The 18,616-nt window shown below is 36.7% G+C and overlaps 1 protein-coding gene across 1 annotated transcript; it reads left to right on the top strand.

Annotated features, from left to right (window-relative positions):
- The first annotated feature begins 1,391 nt into the window (after positions 1-1,391).
- ipo4 (importin 4) lies at positions 1,392-18,560 on the top strand. Its single transcript, XM_084102363.1, has 30 exons — positions 1,392-1,743; positions 1,990-2,076; positions 2,171-2,250; positions 2,343-2,384; positions 2,595-2,724; positions 3,819-3,998; positions 4,094-4,159; positions 4,373-4,474; positions 4,555-4,638; positions 4,820-4,969; positions 7,878-7,931; positions 8,041-8,150; positions 8,270-8,378; positions 8,484-8,613; positions 8,814-8,927; positions 9,008-9,121; positions 9,232-9,355; positions 11,345-11,456; positions 11,531-11,655; positions 11,738-11,815; positions 12,546-12,603; positions 12,700-12,805; positions 13,586-13,779; positions 15,124-15,174; positions 15,290-15,415; positions 16,173-16,399; positions 16,482-16,614; positions 17,646-17,750; positions 17,848-17,917; positions 18,016-18,560. The coding sequence occupies exons 1-30, from the start codon at positions 1,675-1,677 to the stop codon at positions 18,144-18,146; spliced, it is 3,261 nt and encodes a 1,086-aa protein (XP_083958489.1). The 5' UTR covers positions 1,392-1,674; the 3' UTR covers positions 18,147-18,560.
- Positions 18,561-18,616: the final 56 nt, after the last annotated feature.

Here is an 18,616-nt window from a genome sequence, read left to right as displayed (position 1 = left end):
TACAAAGCCTCATGTGAACAAGTTACCCTATAAAGTGCACCAATCTAGAGCTATTTAACTTTGAAAATGTGTGTGTACTATGGAATGTACTGTCTGGACTTTTTGAATGCCTTAAGCAGGTTTGCATTAAAATTACCACCTGAATAGGTGTGTTTGTAGTCCACCCATTTCTAGGCTACTGCATTAGAATGGAAATATTTCTGTATGAGGTGAAAATATGAGCTAATCATGGGGTGATTAGAGAGACCACAGATCTGTTTATGGTAAAAGAGGTGTGAAAGGGTGGGGAGGTGTAACAGTTCAGCAATGCATTGCCTTTTGCACTTGTTTACCAATTCAGCAAATCAGACAAAATAATTTAGAATTTTTAAACAAGTACGGTCAATGTTTACATATTCCAGATATGTATTATCATTGTGGTGTTTGAGTTAAACTTCAATGGCATTTATTTATTTAGTAGGCTATTTTATTTATTTGCTTTTTTCTGTTATTTTTTTTTAAGCATGATTTGTTTAAATTATGAGACCATTGTTGTCAGATTTTATTTATGTTCTGTGTATTTATTTATGTTCTATTTAGGCTTTTAAACGTTTTGTTGTTGTTGTTGTTGTTGTTTTAGAAAATGATAGGAGTTTAAATTATGATATATTGTTGTCAGATGATTTATTTGTTTATTTGTTGTAGTTATTTATGTTGTATTTATTTGTTTTTGTTTTTATTCAGGTTTTATATACGTTTTGTTTTATTTTTTTAAAGCATGATCTATCTATCTATCTATCTATCTATCTATCTATCTATCTATCTATATATATATATATATATATATATCAAGATTTGAGTTTAAATTATGATATCATTGTTGTCAGATTAGTATTATTATTATTGCTGTTTTAGAGATTTGTTTTTTCACCATTCGTGTATTTATTTATTTAATTTATTTTGTGGCTTTGTTTGTATGTATTAATTTTAATGCAGTCCTCCTCACTGATTTGTACTGTTTAGTGTTTTCAGATTTTTCGACTTGTTTTCTGTAGTGCAGTTTTCTCAGTGATGATAATCGTTGTTTGCCATCTGTTCATTGCAGCTCTTTCTGACGGAGACTCAAATGCAAATAACCCATTAGCGCTTCACCATCTCTAGCAAGCTTCCGCCGCCTAAACATGATCCACTGCAAAACAAACTGAAGCAAAATCTGAAGAACTTTAGAGACTTTGTTGCTTGAATGACACACACACACACACACACACACAACAGTTTCATATGGTTCAACCACAGTTTTTTTCTTTCTTTCAGAAAGTGATTTCTTTGCACAGTGAATTTCGACCTCCATTACCACAGCAGGCGCTGTTGTTATTGCCGTCTAATGTCTGTCTGAATCACATGGTTTTCAGGGCTGTGGCCCCTTTAACATCCAACTCATGCGGCGTTTTCTCCCTCTGTCCAGCGTGGTAACTTTGGGAACTCCGCACATAAGCGCTCGTGCAGTTAAATAATATTTCCACATGACAGTTTATTTTGTGATACTAACATAGTTGTCTAATATTCTTACGTGTGTCATCTGACCCAAATATTGTGTGAATATTGTCATATTGTCAACTGCATGTCATCTGATTTGGTCTGGTGGTCGGTGTAGATTATTTGGTAATTTTGAATAAATAACGGTTGAACGTTGAAATGATGTCAGAAGAGCTCGAGCGCGTCCTGGTGCGGCTGACAGAACCGGACAACGCTGTTATTCAGCAGGTAATGTTAGATACTTAACGTTTATGAAACTGCCATACTGTGCCAAAATACCCGTTATGGTAAATTTTATTAATTGAATATTGATTATATGAATTAATGGTCGTTTCAGCGTGTAATTGTAAAGAATAGTTTAATTAATACTTGTCTTTTAATGTTCTGTGGGGTTTACTAACTTAACTGTTCTACATGGACTTTCTAAGCCCATATCATATGATGATGTTCAAGGAGAGTAATTTTCTTTATTAGGCCACAGCTGAGTTGAAACAGGCATTTAAAGATCCAGCTATCATTCCTGCTTTGTGTGCTGTCATGACTGGATCTCAGAACCCACAGGTAAGTTACTGTTATTCATTTAATTAACTTATTTATGTCAAGTTTTCATAGTCCTACTCGAAGACTTGCTTTAATGCTTTCATTCTTGCTTTAGGTCCGTCAGTCGGCTGCAGTGATGCTCAGGATGAGAGTTAGAAAACATTGGAAGAAAATCAGTCCAGACCATAGAGAAAGGTTTTGGATATATTTTTTGCTTATATAATTTCATCTATTTTGATGGACGTTTTCTGATTTGTGATTCATATGTTTTCATCCTGCTCCCTCAGTCTGAAGGCAGTGGTGCTGCAGGCTTTACAGCAAGAAACAGAGTGAGTCTGGTGGTGCCATGGTACATGATGTAATAATGTAAACTATGATACAGTGTATGATAACTACGTTAACACTGTACTATGTAGTATATTATGGTATTACCATAGTCAGCTTTAAGGAACAGATATTACTAATAAACCAGGGTGTATACATTTTGCTTCATTTTTCATGCAGGTGTTAATTTTTCTTTTATTATTTCCATTCCTCAGACACACAGTTCGTCACTCTCTCTCTCAGCTGAGCGCCGTCCTGGTGAAACATGAGACCCCAGACCGCTGGCCCGCTCTCCTCACCCTATTAAACCAGTCTACTAAAAGCAATAACCCACAGGATAGACAGGTAGCCCCATTTAACTTGTTAAAAAAGTACTGTGCCACTACCATGGTACATTTATGATATTAGATCTTTATCAAATTCATATACTATGGTTTTTCATGGTATTATTTGAAGTACAGTGTTCAAAAACGTGGTACTTTTTAGTAAATTCTCGAATGCAAAGACTCTAATAATATTTATTAATTTTTAATAATTATTTCAATTGTAATTCACAATGTATTACGATCGAAAAAGAAATACATTTGCTTTATATGTGTGTGTGTGTATGTGTATGTATGTATGTATATATATATATATATATATATATATATATATATATATACAGTACTGTGCAAAAGTCTTAGGCATGTTAATCCCATTAGGCATTAGGCAAGGTCTCCATGGGTTAATGTTGAGAGATGGCCCGATGAAACGTTGTGTCGTCGTAGTAGGAGAGGAATGTGGACAAACGTTGACACAACATATCAAAGGTTGGCTTGCTCATCCTAAAATTTAGGACCCACTGCCCCTCGTTAAAGCCAATATTTAAATAGAATATGCTCTCGCCAGTCCTGAGATCTCTCTCGCACACAATAACTGAAGCATATACGCATGCTGCAATGGTGGCACTTTTCGTCCTCCTCCACCTCAAAATCATGGTGATGTTTGCCGAACTTTGCTTATATCGCAGAGCTAGCATCAAGCATATTTCGCGTTCGTCCATCTGTGCAAGGGAATTTAACCCTTTAAGCATGCGCAATGTTTCAGATAGTATGGCAAGTGTAAACGCATGAACCGGATATGGGTCACAGTTGAAAGAACGTGTAAACGGACAGTCAAAAAAATCAGATAAAGGTAACAAATCAGAATTGGGCATCAAGACCTGCAGTGTAAACGAGGCCCAAGATGCTTGAAGAAACCTATATATATATATATATATATATATATTATATGAAAATAAACTTGTTATTATTATTATATTATTATTGTTATTATTATATAATTATTGGAATTGGGGGGGATTCATAAAAAAATTCCCTTTATTTTTCACTGATGTACCATTCTTGTCATACAAAACACCAAAAAGAGACTTTGAATAAATTCATTGTTCTGTTCAGGTGGGTCTTTTATTGCTCAGTAAGGTGGTGGGATCAAACCCAGAGCCATTTAAACCCCACTACAAGGAACTTCTCCAGCTGTTTGGGACTATTCTCCAAGACCTGAACAATCCTACAGCTCTCTACTACTGCATTCTCACCCTTACCTCCATCACAACCTACACCGGCACAGAGGAGATGGTCTGTTCTGCTTCCTCTAATTTGCCCTTGGATATAAGAATTAGTGTTTAATGCTACATTCAGCATGTTCAAAATGTTGTTTTTCTCTCTTTCAGAACCTGGTGCGATCTCTGATCCCCAAACTTCTCATTGCTCTTAAACACCTCATTCAGGCAGACCAGGTGAGGACACTTTGATAACACTCTTGCTGTGTTCGTATGGTAATGCTCCAATCACTGTTTCCATTATGTTACTCAATGATGTGCTAAACACCGTGTGAGTTGCGTCGCTTGATTGATCAGTTTGCCTTTATGAGCCTTTAAGTGGCCCAATGGCTTTGACCATCCTTAAAACTTAAATTTTTATCTCATAAGTTTGTTTTTTGTTCTTTTAAGGACCAGGCCAGCGAAGCAATGGAAGTTTTAGATGAGCTGATGGAAAGCGAGGTTTCCATCATTGTCCCACACATTGCTGAAATTGTCCAGTTTTGCCTTGAGGTTTGTCCACACACACTTCTTCAAAGGGATTATGTTGATTTGGAGCCATTGGGTAAGAAAGTTTATGTTCTCTCTTTTAGATCAGTGCAGACGTCTCCCTTAGTGATTCTTTGCGTGTAAAAGCCCTGTCGTGTATCGCTGGTCTCATCAGACTTAAGAACAAGGTAACTCTCACTTCTTGCCTTTGCTTTTCCTACTAATTGCCCGGGGTATACTTAATTTTCCGCTGTCTCAAACACAGTCGTGTCCACACAGCTTTCAAAGTATACTCAAGCACGAATGGATGAGTAATTTAAATTATTACTTCTAATAAGCTCTTCTGATTTTTTTTTATCTGTTCTCTAGGCTGTATTAAAGCATAAACTCTTGCAGCCAATCCTGCAAGTAGTGTTTCCAATCTTGAGTGCAGCGCCGCCTCCTGGAGAAGAGGACCCAGAGGATGAGGAAAATGATACTGAGGGCGACAGTGAGAATCCCAAACACTTTGCTGTTCAGGTGGGTCTCTTCACATGCTTTATCTCTCTTACTCAATATTTTCCCATTGTCATTAACCTGTTAACCGTTGCCAGAGCGCGGACGCACTGAAGCGGTTTTATTTATATATAGTTCAAAGTTACTATCAGATTTAATGTTATACCTTGACAAACTATACATCATTAAAAAGATATAAGACTCAAGTTTCAGAATTTGACCACTATTGTATTCTGAGAAACTTATAGCGACAGTTATTTCTTAATTTGTTTCAGGAGTTATGAAATGAAAAAATTAGTCGATACCTTTGATATGAATTATGCGCGTCAGCCGCTTTCATTCATAAAAAAACTCCCGTGCCGTCGTCATGACAGCGATACACAAAACAACGTGCCTCAGGGCTTTAGCTCAAAAATGTGCAGATTTGGAGAAATATTGATATATTCTCATAGGTTTACATCAGATTTCTATAGACAGGAATAATATTTATTGAATTTATACCCAAATGCGTCGATGTAATCATTATGAGCGTTTGCATAACTCTGATACTGTGTTTTGAATTCATACCAATAGCCTGAGGGCGCCCTCGCCGCCCTGTGCACAGTATTAGAACATGAAGAAGTGCCATAATCATGTGACAATCCAGGAAGCCTCGAACACACACAAAGCTAACGAGATCGCGCTGTAACTATGGCTGTAACATGCAGTTTTGAAGACAATAAACATGTTTGCTATGATATTTGAGTTACCTGTGTTTTTCAATCCATGCCAGGTATTTCCATAATAATAGATTATATTTATAATGTAATGCTAATCTATATAGAATCGTTGTGCAGAACACTATCCAATAGTATATTTTCTGTCTGATTTTTTATCTGAAGCCAAATTAGATCACAAAAAATTATTTAAAATACTCGATTTGCTTTATAAAGTAAGTTTATAAGCACAAACATGGTTTTAATCTCATAAATTGTCGTGTATTGATGGTGTGCTAAGCTAACATGCTAGCTAGCCCTAGGTGCACCTGCCACCTAGAAGTTATATTTTTATTATTTTTTGAATGCTTACTGAAATGTTTCTTTATTCAAGAAATGCATTTGATACAGTTTAAAATGTAAGGGTGAACTTTAAGAAAAGAAATTAGTGACTGAAACCCTATGAATAGCCTGTGAATAGCCAGTCGTTAGTAACTATAATGCAGACAAAAGAAATGCATATTTAGAGCCATAACTAGGCTGGAGAGGTGTGAATGTGTGCAGGGGGAGACTGAGACTGAATGGGGCTCGTTTGCACCACAAAACAATAAAGACAATATACTGGATAGATGGTTAGAAGATGACAATAAACATCAGTAGCATTTTAGCGTCAAATCAAAATAAAGTCACATGACATGGTCTTGAAAAACATTTCACTAAATACAGAGTTTTGGACTTATTATCTTAAGATTTTAAACATAAAACGTTTAGACATGTGGCATTAGCTGTAGTGCATTTCTAGATTGCTCCAGTGCCAACTTCAATTTTTTTTTCATGAGGATGTTTCATAAAAAATAATTTCTAATAACTTTACAAAACTTTGAAGCTATTTATAACAATTTTTGTCATTATGACAATAATTAATTCTACATTTACAATAAACTGCCAGGTGTCAGCTTTCAAATGAGATCATACTTGTGCTTTTAGTACAAAGGGTTCATGAACTGTATCTGTTTCAGTTTGGGTATGTCATTTCTTGGGATTTTTCAAAAGTGGGGTTACAGCTTAACAGGTTAAACCACAACCAAATCTTTTAGGAATTTGAGACCTGGTTTCACAGAAAGGGTTTAGATTAAGCCAAGATTAAGCCTTAGTTCAATTAGGACATTTAAGTGGCTTTTTTAAATGTGTCTTAGAAAAAAGACATCACTGGTGTGTATCTTGAGACAAAACAATGGCGCTGATATATTTTAAGATATGCCCGTGTAAGCTGCTTTCAGTTAAGACAGCTCAAACATGCATTTTACTCTGACTAGGCTTAAGCCTTGTCTGTGAAACCAGGCATGAATCAAGTATTTATTTCTCAAAAATGGTTGACACACACAAGTACCGTCCATCTTTAAAGTGTTCAATCCTCTGGACACTGATGAATAAACAGTATAAGGTAAGGCTGTTAAATAGCAGTCCCAAACTAGTTTTTGTTAATAAATTACAGTTAGTAAGTTTTCACCTCTGATATTATAACTGTGATTAAGAATTAAACTTAAATATTGACTCGGAAGTATGCAGATGTCTTTTTGTCGCTTGCTGTTGACATGGTGAATCGTACTTTCAGAGCTCTATTGATCATGGCTTTTTAACTCAGAGTCGACCTGCACAGAGTTATGCTGCATTCCAGGCAACCTGTAACCTGTTTTTCCAACCTTATACCCGTGAAAGTGCACTGGAACGGCAGTCAAACCCGTGACTTCCACCCGTGAACTCGTACTAGATCGATGTACTCCCAGTTACGAGTTGGAAAAACACGGGTTACAGGTTGCCTGGAACGCGGCATTAATTGAACTTACTTAATTCAGCTGTTCTGAAACCGAAAGTTTACCATCTCAGGGTAAGTCAACTCAGAGTTCAAGTTTTAACTCAGAGTTGGTTGAACCTCCTTATTGAAACGGGCCCCAGATACTGAATCAGGACAACTCCATTTTCTCAGGCACTCTACTTAAACTGCGTCTGACAGAAAAGTGAACAGCTTTCAAACTCGTCTTTCAAAATAAAATTCTTACATCAGTAAAAGATTAGAATTACTTTTTTGTTGTTGTTGTTGGTTGTTTTACTACACACACCGCGACCCACTTAAAACAGTCTTATGACCCACTGGTTGAAAAACACTGCCCTATACTGTATCTATGTCACTCTCTCGCATGTGTTCAAATGACTATCTTGCATGTGTTCCCCTGAAGGTTATTGACACAATGGCTCTTCACATGCCACCAGAAAAACTCTTCAACCAGCTGGTTAGTAAACAAAAACACTTATTGTAAAGGTTGGCCATAAATAGAAAAAGTAGACTTAATACCTTCCAGTGATTTTATTAAAATCTATTTGTGATTTTGTGCCCTGCAGATGCCTTTCACTCAGGCTTGCTTGTCAAGTGAGAACCCGTATGAGCGTAAGGGGGGTCTCATGTGTATGGCAGTGCTGGCCGAGGGCTGTGCAGATCACATCCGCACCAAGTAGGCTGTACTTTACAATTATACATAGATTTCTACCCAAATTTATTCATAGCACACAATTTCCAAATGCACAAAAAAGCAGTCATCTTAATGCATTTTTTTCTTTGTGTATGTGTTAGGATGTTGTCATCCATGCTTCAAACAGTGTGTCGCAGTCTATCGGACAATAACCAGGTGGTCCGCAGTGCAGCGCTCTTTGCCCTTGGCCAGTTTTCTGAACACTTGCAGGTCAGACTGAAACGTCAAGACAATTTTTTTTTTATCAATACGTTATGCCTTTTATTATTCATTAGCTTGGTTTGAGTTTAAAGATAATTAATTTGTCTTTCACAGCCAGATGTCAGTAAATTCCATGCTGAACTGATGCCGTTGTTGCATGGATACTTGTCGGCGGTGAATCAGACCAAAATCGGACACATGACGAAGGCCTTCTATGCCTTAGAAAACTTCTTAGAGAACTTAGGTTAGAATGCAGACACAATTAAATATGTACCTTTCAGGATTTTTTGTAGATTTGTATAATTATAAATGCTTTATCAAAATAATATACTTTATTTATTTGTTTGATTTAATATTGTATTAAATTATCTTGTTTATTTCTTTCTTGCCCTTCACCCTTGCCTACCCTTCTCTCTTATTCCTTTTCATTCTTCTCATGATCAGGTCAAGAAATTGAGCCCTATCTGCCCACTCTAATGGAAACCATGTTGTCAGCCCTTAACAATGCAGAAAACTTTAAACTGAAAGAGCTAGCTGTCAGTGCAATCGGAGCAATCGGTAACTTCATCCTTACATTAACACATCATTTTATGCTGTTATAGTAATGCCCAGACTTATGAGATCTCTTGCTTTCTCAGCTAATGCAGCCAAGGAGATGCTATTGCCTTACTTTCCTCCAATTATTGAGAGTCTGAAGGGATTTCTGACGGACACAAGAGAGGAGATGAGGGCTCTGCAGACACAGGCACTAGGTAAAAACAATGATCCAACATCTTCCATATTTCGTAAGCATCATGCATAAGGAGGCAATCAGCCTAACCTAATCTTTCATAACTCCTTTTTCTCTGTATATCTTTCATAGACACACTTTCCGTGTTGGCCCGCACTGTTGGTAAGGATGCGTTTAGTCCATTGGCAGCGGAGTGTGTGCAGTTAGGTCTGAACCTCACAGATGCAGTGGATGATCCAGACCTGCGCCGTTGCACGTATGACCTCTGGAATCCTCTATGTCTGCTCTGAAAATTATGTGTATTTATAGACACTATAAAGCAGGGGTGGGCAAACTTTTTGGCTCAAGGGCCACACTGGGTTTTAAAATTTGACAGAGGGCCGGCCCAGTAGCAGATTATGAAACACGATCTCATGAAAGTGCGTATCTATACCACAAATTTTATTTCTCATGCCATTTATACGCCAAAAATGTTTTTTTTTTGTTTTTTTTTGTGCATATGCTACGCACTCTAAACCCCTTGGTTAGGATTAGGGGTGTGGAGTGCGTGCCTATTACACGCCATAAAGTGCGTATCATATGCACACGAAAACTGTGTAACATAAGCACTACAAATACAATTCGTGGTATTCGCTCTTTCATGAGATTGGGCTGAGCAAACACATTTACGTTGTGGCAACGTCTGCGCGAAATTCAACAACTGAGAGACGACATTCTGACAATACATTTTTTATGCTAGATATCCCCCATTTAGCATGTTATGTTTTGAGGTTAATTTTTAATTAGTCAGATGCCTAATAATTATAGCCTATACTTTTTAAATATTGTTTATCCTTATTATTATTTAATGGGCCTAATAGTAAATTAGAAACAACACCTGCAAGTGTACACTTAGAAAAGTAAAAATGACAGAAGGTTACGTTAATTCAACTTTATTAAAACTGCATATGGCAATCAATTTGCACTTCCAAAAGTCATACATTTGTGGGGAAAAAACAAAATAAACGAATATACAAATTTATTTTAAGAATAATAAAATAAAACATAAAAAACGGCAGATCAGAACATTTAATGAACAAAACTGGGTTCTGTACATGGCACACAGGGGAGTGTATTCGAAAGCCGGGCGATAAAGGTCGGTAAACGGAATCAGTCAGGATACATTCACAAATCCAGAGGAGCAAAGAAATAAATAGCAGACAAATCAAAGGAAAAACTAAACAGGTGTGCAAGCGGTTACCACACATTTGTTTCTCTGTGAGTTTCCAAAAAAGGAAAAAACATTAACGTGCAACAAGTCTATGCGCTTAAGTCGTGGTCTGTTTGGTTTCCATGGTGACGCGTCATTGCTTGTTACGTGACACACCGCAGCCACAACAGCGCTGAATGAATGATGATCTGCTTTTGTCATTTTTCCTTTTTTACATTTGTTAGCTATGGCATGAAATATCTGATATTCCGATTGTCAAATATATGCAACGCAATATATATATATATAACGCAAATTATTGCAAGAAAAAGGCAAAATGAATGCGATCTTAAGACCATTTTTTAAATACTCGACGGGCCGGATTAAACAGCCTAAAGGGCCGTATGTGGCCCGCGGGCCGTAGTTTTCCCACCCCTGCTATAAAGGGAAGATTCATAGGAAAAGTAATGGAAAAATCCTAACATTCAATTTGTCAGCTCTATGAATGGAAGTTCCACATTTCATTTTAAAAAAGCCTTTTTTTTTCTTTTTTTTTTTTGGAAGGGCTGTCACCAGTTTGGTAACTCCAACTTTACTTGACCAACTTGAAAATATTTATTTATTTATTTATTTATCTGTTTTATTTGTTTGTTATATTTGTTTGTTATATTTATTTGTTATAGGTATTTGTTTTATATATTTATTTGTTTTATTTTTTAAAGCATGGTTTATTTAAACTGAGACAATTGTTGTCAGATTTGTTATTTATGTTCAGTTTATTTATTTTTTGTTCTATTTGTTTTTATTTAGGTTTTATATATATTTTGTTTTATTTTTCAAAGCATGATTTGAGTTTAAATTGATAACATTGTTGTCAGTTTTTGGAAGATTGAGGCTGAATTTTAAGCAGATTGCATTCAGAATCTCTCTCTCTCTCTCTCTCCTCCCTCTCTCTCTCTCTCTCTCTCTCTCTCTCTCTCTCTCTCTCTCTCTCTCTCTCTCTCTCTCTCTCTCTTTTCTCTCTCTTTTCTCTCTCTTTTCTCTCTCTCTCTCCAGGTATAGCTTATTCTCTGCTCTATCTGAAATGAGTCCTGACTGTCTAACCCCTCATCTAACTTCCATCACCACGGTGATGCTGCTGTCACTCAGATCCACAGAGGGTGTGACGGTCAGTGTTGGACTTTTCTCTCAGATCATCTTCTGTACATTATAAGTATTATAATATTCCTATCCACTTCACAGACTCATTTGGAGGAAGACAAACAGTTTGTGCTTCTGGATGATGACGATGATGAAGAAGGTGAAGAGGGTGATGTCATTTTAGATGAAGAGGAAGAAACTGAGATTGATGACAGTGATGTTGCAGGGTATGTCTCTGTCTCTCTCATTCTGTTTCTTTAGTGTTCTCTTATGTAAGAGCATTAACCAGGATTCCCTCCGTTCTCTCAGATTCAGCGTGGAAAATGCTTACATAGATGAGAAAGAAGATGCTTGTGATGCTTTGGGTGAAATCGCCTTCAACACAGGGTAATGAGGCATGTTTTACATAATGCACACAAACTGTCATGCATTTGTATTTACAAACAAGAGGCTTATATTAGGTGCATATACACTACCATTCAAAAGTCTGGGGCCATTAAGATTTTATCTTTGGAACAAATTAATACTTTTATTTAGCAAGGATGCATTAAATTGGTCAAAAAAGGTTTCTATTTCAAATAAATGCTGTTCTCCAATTATGCATATTAAGCAGCACAACTGTTTTCAACACTGATTCGATTGATCAAAATGTTTCTTGAGCTGCAAATCAGCATATTATAATGATTTCTGAAGGATCATGTGACACTGAAGACTGTTGGCAAACCTGAATTTTCGGCATCATTACTCCACAGGAATAAATTACATTTTAAAATATATTAAAATAGAAAGTTATTTTAAATTGCATCAATCAAACAATCAAATAAATGCAGCCTTAGTGAGCATAAGAGAATTATTTCAAATTCATTAAAACTGCCACTGAACATTTGAAGGGTATGCAATGCTCAATTTCTCTTGGATCTGGCATTCACAACAAACTACACTTCCACAGTAGCGTCTTTCTGAGCAGGATATAATGTTGGGCTGGGCTTTATTGTATCACGAAAGTAGTTCTTGATACTAATCTCCCTCAAATTTGTGGCTTTGGTTAGTATACTAAATGTTTCGTTTTGGTACAAAACACAGTTCTTAGAATCCAGCTTATTTTTCTGTCTCTCAGAGTGGCGTTCCAGCCCTTCCTGGAGTCCAGCTTCCAGCAGGTCTTTGAGCTCAGTGATGTGAGTGACTGGTGCCGTGCTTGTGGTTTCATGAGTGCTTGCACATAATGCTGAGTTACTGATGTTTGTGCTCTTTTGTGCTTGTGCATCCATTAGTTCCCACATGAGGATGTGAGGAGAGCTGCCTTTGGTGCCATGGGCCAGTTCTGCCGAGCTCAGCACAAAGTGTGGAAGGAAAACCCAACAGAGGCTAACCACCAGGGTACGTTAAAACCAATTGTACACGATAGGTCTGGGCAGTATGGCCACATTTAGAGAGGGATGGTAGCAGTGTGTCAGTTGGTAAAAATGGTTAAAAAAAATCTTACAGACCACAAATTTCTGTATGGTAATGTTTTATTTGTAATATTAAAGTGTATGTATGTATGTATGTATGTATGTGTATATATATATATATAATTATTTATTTATTTATTTAAAGTTTTACTGTTAATAAATAAAGAATACAGTTATTGCCATTTCTCCAGTAAATAACAATTCATCTATCTTGAAGTATGTAATACATTGTTTGACTATCATTAGAATGAAGTAATATCCTTTGGTTTCTGTCAATCGCGTTAAATAATTTGATTTACTAGATTATTTACGTAACTATATAGTAATGCTTATTTTTATGAATGAAACATTTTTCATTTCCAGAAAAAAAACAACTTTTTTGACGTATACTGTTACCATTAGAAGATTTAGCTCAAACCTCCCCTCTGGTACTCGCATCTACATGTCTCTGATTTTTCATTTGCATTCACATCACGCTCTCTCTGCTTCCTTTCATCTGTTCTGTGTCGGTCTCATTAATGATGTCTCAGAAAGAATTAGGAGTGCCACTTGTCAAGAGGATTAACTTTTAACTCTGACCATTCATTCACTTCTTATCGTTTCCTTTCCACCCACTTCTTCATTAAATGAGCTGCAGTCAATTTAGTTTTCAATTACCCTGAATCCTTTGATCAACTCTTGCATATCTCTCTTTATATCTCTCCAGCTCTGCATAAGCTGTTGCAGGTGGTGTTGCCCTGTTTTCTGGAGGCGGTGAGACAAGATAGAGAGAGACAGGTGGTGATGGCTGTACTGGAGTCCATGAATGCTGTGATTAAATCCTGCCAGGGGGAGGCACTGCAGGCTCCAGGGAGACTGGCTGAAATAAGTAACGCCATCAAAGACGTACTGAAGAAAAAGGTCAGGATTTAATTTTAAGACCTCTTTGGGTATCAAGCCCTGAAATTGAATGCTGTTATCTGATCAGATATAATGTGATAAAAATTCTGTTCCTGGACAAACTCTTCAGCTTTAACATCAGGATATGCCCTTTTGTTAAAGAACATACAAACTGTTTTCTCGACATTAAGATGTAAACATGATTTAGCAAGTAATTGTGACATTGGGATAATTTTTTATGTAGCCCAACTTTTTTCATGTACATGCATAACAACATGATCAGCATTAATTTGACAAATAACATATGGGGGCAGACATATTAAACAACAATGGACGTAAAATAGATCCTTGAGGAACTCCAGTATTAGAAAGCAAAATATCATGATTTACAGTTTTAAAAGCTTTCTTAAAATCCAAAAATATAGCACTACCTACAACTCCTTTATCAATATTTGATTTTATATTTTCCATCATAAAGTACATATACAAATATTTGAAAGTCCCCTTACACTTATAAAAGTACAACCACTTTATGTATGATATAATATACTGTCATTAGATCAAAAACATGTTAAGAAGTAACATGATCAACGGTTAACATCATTTTATGAAGTCATTTTGGTTACGTTCACACTGCAAGCCTTACTGCTCAGATCTGATTTTTTTTATTTTTTTTTATATATATGAAAAAAGAGTTTTGCTTTTATATAGAGCTGTCACTGTAATACTTATTGGTTCTGAAACATCACTGTCTTTCCACTGACTACCTTTCGCAACTGTCTTGATAACTTTGGATATGTAAAATCTTTGAAGTGACTCCCATGAGTGCAGAATTGTGATGAATGTTGTTCTAGTGATGTAAAAGTTGCATGAATTCCATTATGAGTGACTGTTTAGACTTTTAGAAGCATTGCAATACATCTGACCTGTATCAGATTTAGTACCACATATGGAAGTGGTACAAATCAGAATTGAAAGGTCAGATTCCATGTGGTTTGTGCTGTTCACACTGTCATGACTAAAACAGATCTGAGTCACATGTGAGCAAAAAAAATCAGATTTGAGCCATATTTACCTGCAGTCTGAACGTAGCTTGTGTGTTGTGAGAACCAAAAAGGAATGTGTATAAGACAGTAGAAAAACTGTATAATCATCCTCTGTAATTATTTTAAGCCAAGAAAAAGGCTTATACTGTCAAAAAAATTGGTTTCGAATAATTAAATGAATTATAGCGCTGACACAAACTGGCTTCAAACAGCAGCTTATTCTCACTTCTTCAAGGTGTTACATAAGTCTGCAGTCATAAGGGGGTGGCTGGTTTTTTCTTATGCTTGTGATCTCATTTTCTCTTTCTGTCTTGCTCAGACCGTGTGTCAGGATGTAGGTGGGGATGAAGCAGATGATGACGAGCAGCAGGTGTTTATTTGAGCATTTCAGTTTTTATCATTTAGTCACAGTTCACTTTCAGCAATGATACAATTAACCTCAAAGGACTGTGACAGAGTGGAATAATTGAGTGTTTGTGTCTCAGGCGGAGTATGATGCCATGCTGCAGGAGTTTGCCGGTGAAGGGATTCCTGTTTTAGCCTCGGCTGTACCGGCTGAGACGTTCTACCCTCACCTCAATGACCTGCTGCCCCTCATCATGAGCAAAGCAGTGAGTCTCTAATTCTCTCATTCTGCATTCACAGATGAAGGTCATACATTAAGGCCTATTCAAATCAAGAGGATCATCAATCAGCAGTCTCTTAGACAGAGCGTGATGCGACTTGCATTTGAGAATGAATTAAATATTTTACTTTAAATTAAAGCAATGCAATGCTTTGCAGAAATGTACCAGATATGTTGTTGCTCTCCTGGAATGAATGACTGAATTAAATTAAGGCACAGGTGATATAACCTTAAGGCACAGGTCATATATGTTCATCTTCCTGATGAACATATATGACCCACTTTAAATAAAAAACAATGTTCAAATGGGTGGAATGCCCCTTTAAGGAGAAAATACTCAGCAATGGTGTTGACTGATGAATTTGCACATGGTTTATCTTAAAGCATATTAAAAACACCACATAGACAAATGAACAACATTAAGAAACCTTAAGAAATCATTCTAATATGCTAATTTGCTTCTTAAGAAACGTTTCTTATTATTATGAATGTTAAAAACAGTTGTGCTGCTTAATGTTTTTGTGGAATCTGTGATACCTTTTTCATTGATTCTTTGATTAATAGAAAGTTCAAAATAACTTAATTTATTTTATTAATCTAACATTATTAATTCATTGGTAAATTTCTTTAACAAAATTAAATGGTTAATTAAATCCTTAAATTAAATGCGTCAATTTCTTGAGCATTTCTAGCATCACCCTTTTTTTACTCTGTGCTGTTTTTTGTTGTTGTTTATTTTATAGAAATCCTCATGCACGGAGGCAGACCGCTCCTTCTCTGTTGGTACGATTGGAGAAACCCTGCACTCATTGGCGGGTGTGGCTGGAGGCAGGGCGGTTGCTGGCCGGCTGTCCAATCGGCTGCTGCCGTTGCTTGTGGCTGGAGTGAGGGACAGTGATGCAGAAGTGCGCAATAACAGTGTGTATGCACTGGGAGCTCTCGCACAGGCCGCCGGACCCATCGTTGCCTCGTATCCTTCACAGATCCCTTTGTGCATGTGTACCTGTTCTCAGATCTCCATGGCTCTGTTAACCTTAACCCCAGTGTTTCAGTGATTACCCCATGATGCTCTCCCTCTTCTCCAACCTACTCTGTAAAGAGTCTGACCTGAGAGTGATTGACAACCTGTGTGCTGCCCTGTGCAGGATGATCATGAGCCACGTGGAGGGGGTCCCACTCGAGCAGGTCACTTCTGTCTTCATTTTAGTATCTATATTATTAAAGGGATAGTTAGTTAGCATAATAATTAAAATTCACTTACTCCCTTCCATGTTGTTCCTTACACTTTGGTTCATCTTCGAAACACAAATGAAGATAAACGGAAGCTCGAGCATGTTTGCTTAATGCATGAGAACCAATGAGGTTCATTCTCATGTTACGCGGCACATTTGAGCTTCGACAAGAACCAATGAGGTTCATTCTCGTGTTACGCAGCACGTTTGAGCTTCAGCAAGAACCAATGAGGTTTACTCTCATGGTTTATGCAGAACCATAATGCAGCTCACAGGAACACTTAACTGCGTTTTCATTACTGAATGATTCCGCGTTTTAAACGAATCGGTTGAGTCAAGGATTCAATGACCATTCATAAACAACTGCCTCATTCCTGAACGAATCAGCCATTTGAATGAGTCATTTGAATAAATAACTCAATGACTCACTCATTAAGACGGTCACCTGCCGCCACCTACTGCTGGTTTAGTTTCGTGTTTAGAAAAGTATATTTGTATATTCAAAAAATATATTTGTATATTCAAAAAATATTTAAAACAATCTCATAAAATTATTTAATGCATTTGTTATTTTTCCAGTGTAAATTATTTAATTTGATTGGTATCAGCCCTTTAGTGTCTCATTATAATTTAATTTATTTATCAAATTTAAGAATTTAAAATGAAAGATGAAGCATTTATTTAAAACGATTAGGGAAAAATGCCCTTTATGAAGGTTAAAATATCATATAAATAGGCAGAGTTAAATATGTCAAAGCTGACTGAACACTGATGAGAATATTGCTTCAGAATAAATTATAATTACAACACACAAAAAAAAAAATCCTTTTTTTTTTTCTGGACAAGCACATTTTTTACTCGGACAAGTGAATGACCAATTTACTTAAGCACATGAAAAGGCTATGTCGAGCCCTGGTCAGATTTTTGGGTGATGCAACAAAAAAAAAAATTGGTTATAATACCCATTTTACCCTTTTCTCGCAGGTCTTTCCTGCTCTGGTGGCTCGTCTCCCTCTGAAAGAGGACATGGAGGAGAACAAGACCATCTACAGCTGCCTGGCCTTCCTCTACTCTCACAACCCTGTGCTGGTAAAAGCTCATTTTCACTCCCAGCATGCTCGGCTCACAGCTCCTTATTGAATCTTGTCCTGTCAATGGACTGACTGTATTTTATTTCTCCCTCCAGGTTGTTAGTCAGCTCAGGCCAATAATATCTGCTGCCGCTCATCTGTTGGGAATGAAGGAGGTTGATAATGGTAAGAAAGTGTTTATACCATTGGAATATTTTAATTTTATATTATGAATGACATTCAGAATTCATCATTTTTATTTTGACTCATATTTATTCTTTTAGAAACACAAAACAGCCTGCTCATGCTGCTCCGAGGTCTAGCCCAGCAACACACTCAGGAATTTGAAAGTGCGGTAATGTCACTTCCTGATGAACAGAGAAACAAAATGACCATTGCTGTCACTCAATCATAACACCAGTCCCTTATTCAAAGTATCTATCCCCTCCCCTTCCAGAAGGCCTTCCACTCTTGTGAAAGCCAGCCAAACTGATAATAGATTTTTTCTATTACATTAGAAATGGGCTGAGACAGTTAGCAGAACATGCGCTCACTGGCGTACTCTGCTTTCTGCATTGCAGCAGAGACATTGAGACTATTTCCTCTTAATTTATTACAAAGTTCACTTATGTCAAAGTTCACTTCTTGTCACTTTTATTTTGTTTTACTAAGAGTTGTTGTTGTTGTTGTTTCATTTATTATTTTTCTCTGTCTCAATGAATCTGCTGCTTTCCCATCTATATTGAATATTCCATGAAATTCTGGCTTATTTGAGTGTGAAGCTTTGAATTGCCCTTGCAGTGAAAGAAATATATTTCTATGAATTGTTCACTGTTGTTTCTTTATTTCTGGTTTGCTTGTCCTGGGAATGTTCCATGAATATGT

This window comes from Abramis brama (assembly GCF_963993115.1).
Source record: "Abramis brama genome assembly, chromosome: 24".
NCBI lineage: Eukaryota > Metazoa > Chordata > Actinopteri > Cypriniformes > Leuciscidae > Abramis > Abramis brama.
Note: the sequence above shows the minus strand (reverse complement) of the source record. Positions and strands in the feature narration are given on the sequence as shown.

Bases quoted from the DNA above. Each gene is read 5' to 3' on its own strand.
- ipo4 (XM_084102363.1), top strand. From the start codon at position 1,675: ATGATGTCAGAAGAGCTCGAGCGCGTCCTGGTGCGGCTGACAGAACCG. The intron at 17,751-17,847 runs GTAAAAGCTCAT...TTCTCCCTCCAG, and splicing joins ACTCTCACAACCCTGTGCTG to GTTGTTAGTCAGCTCAGGCC. The intron at 17,918-18,015 runs GTAAGAAAGTGT...TTATTCTTTTAG, and splicing joins AATGAAGGAGGTTGATAATG to AAACACAAAACAGCCTGCTC.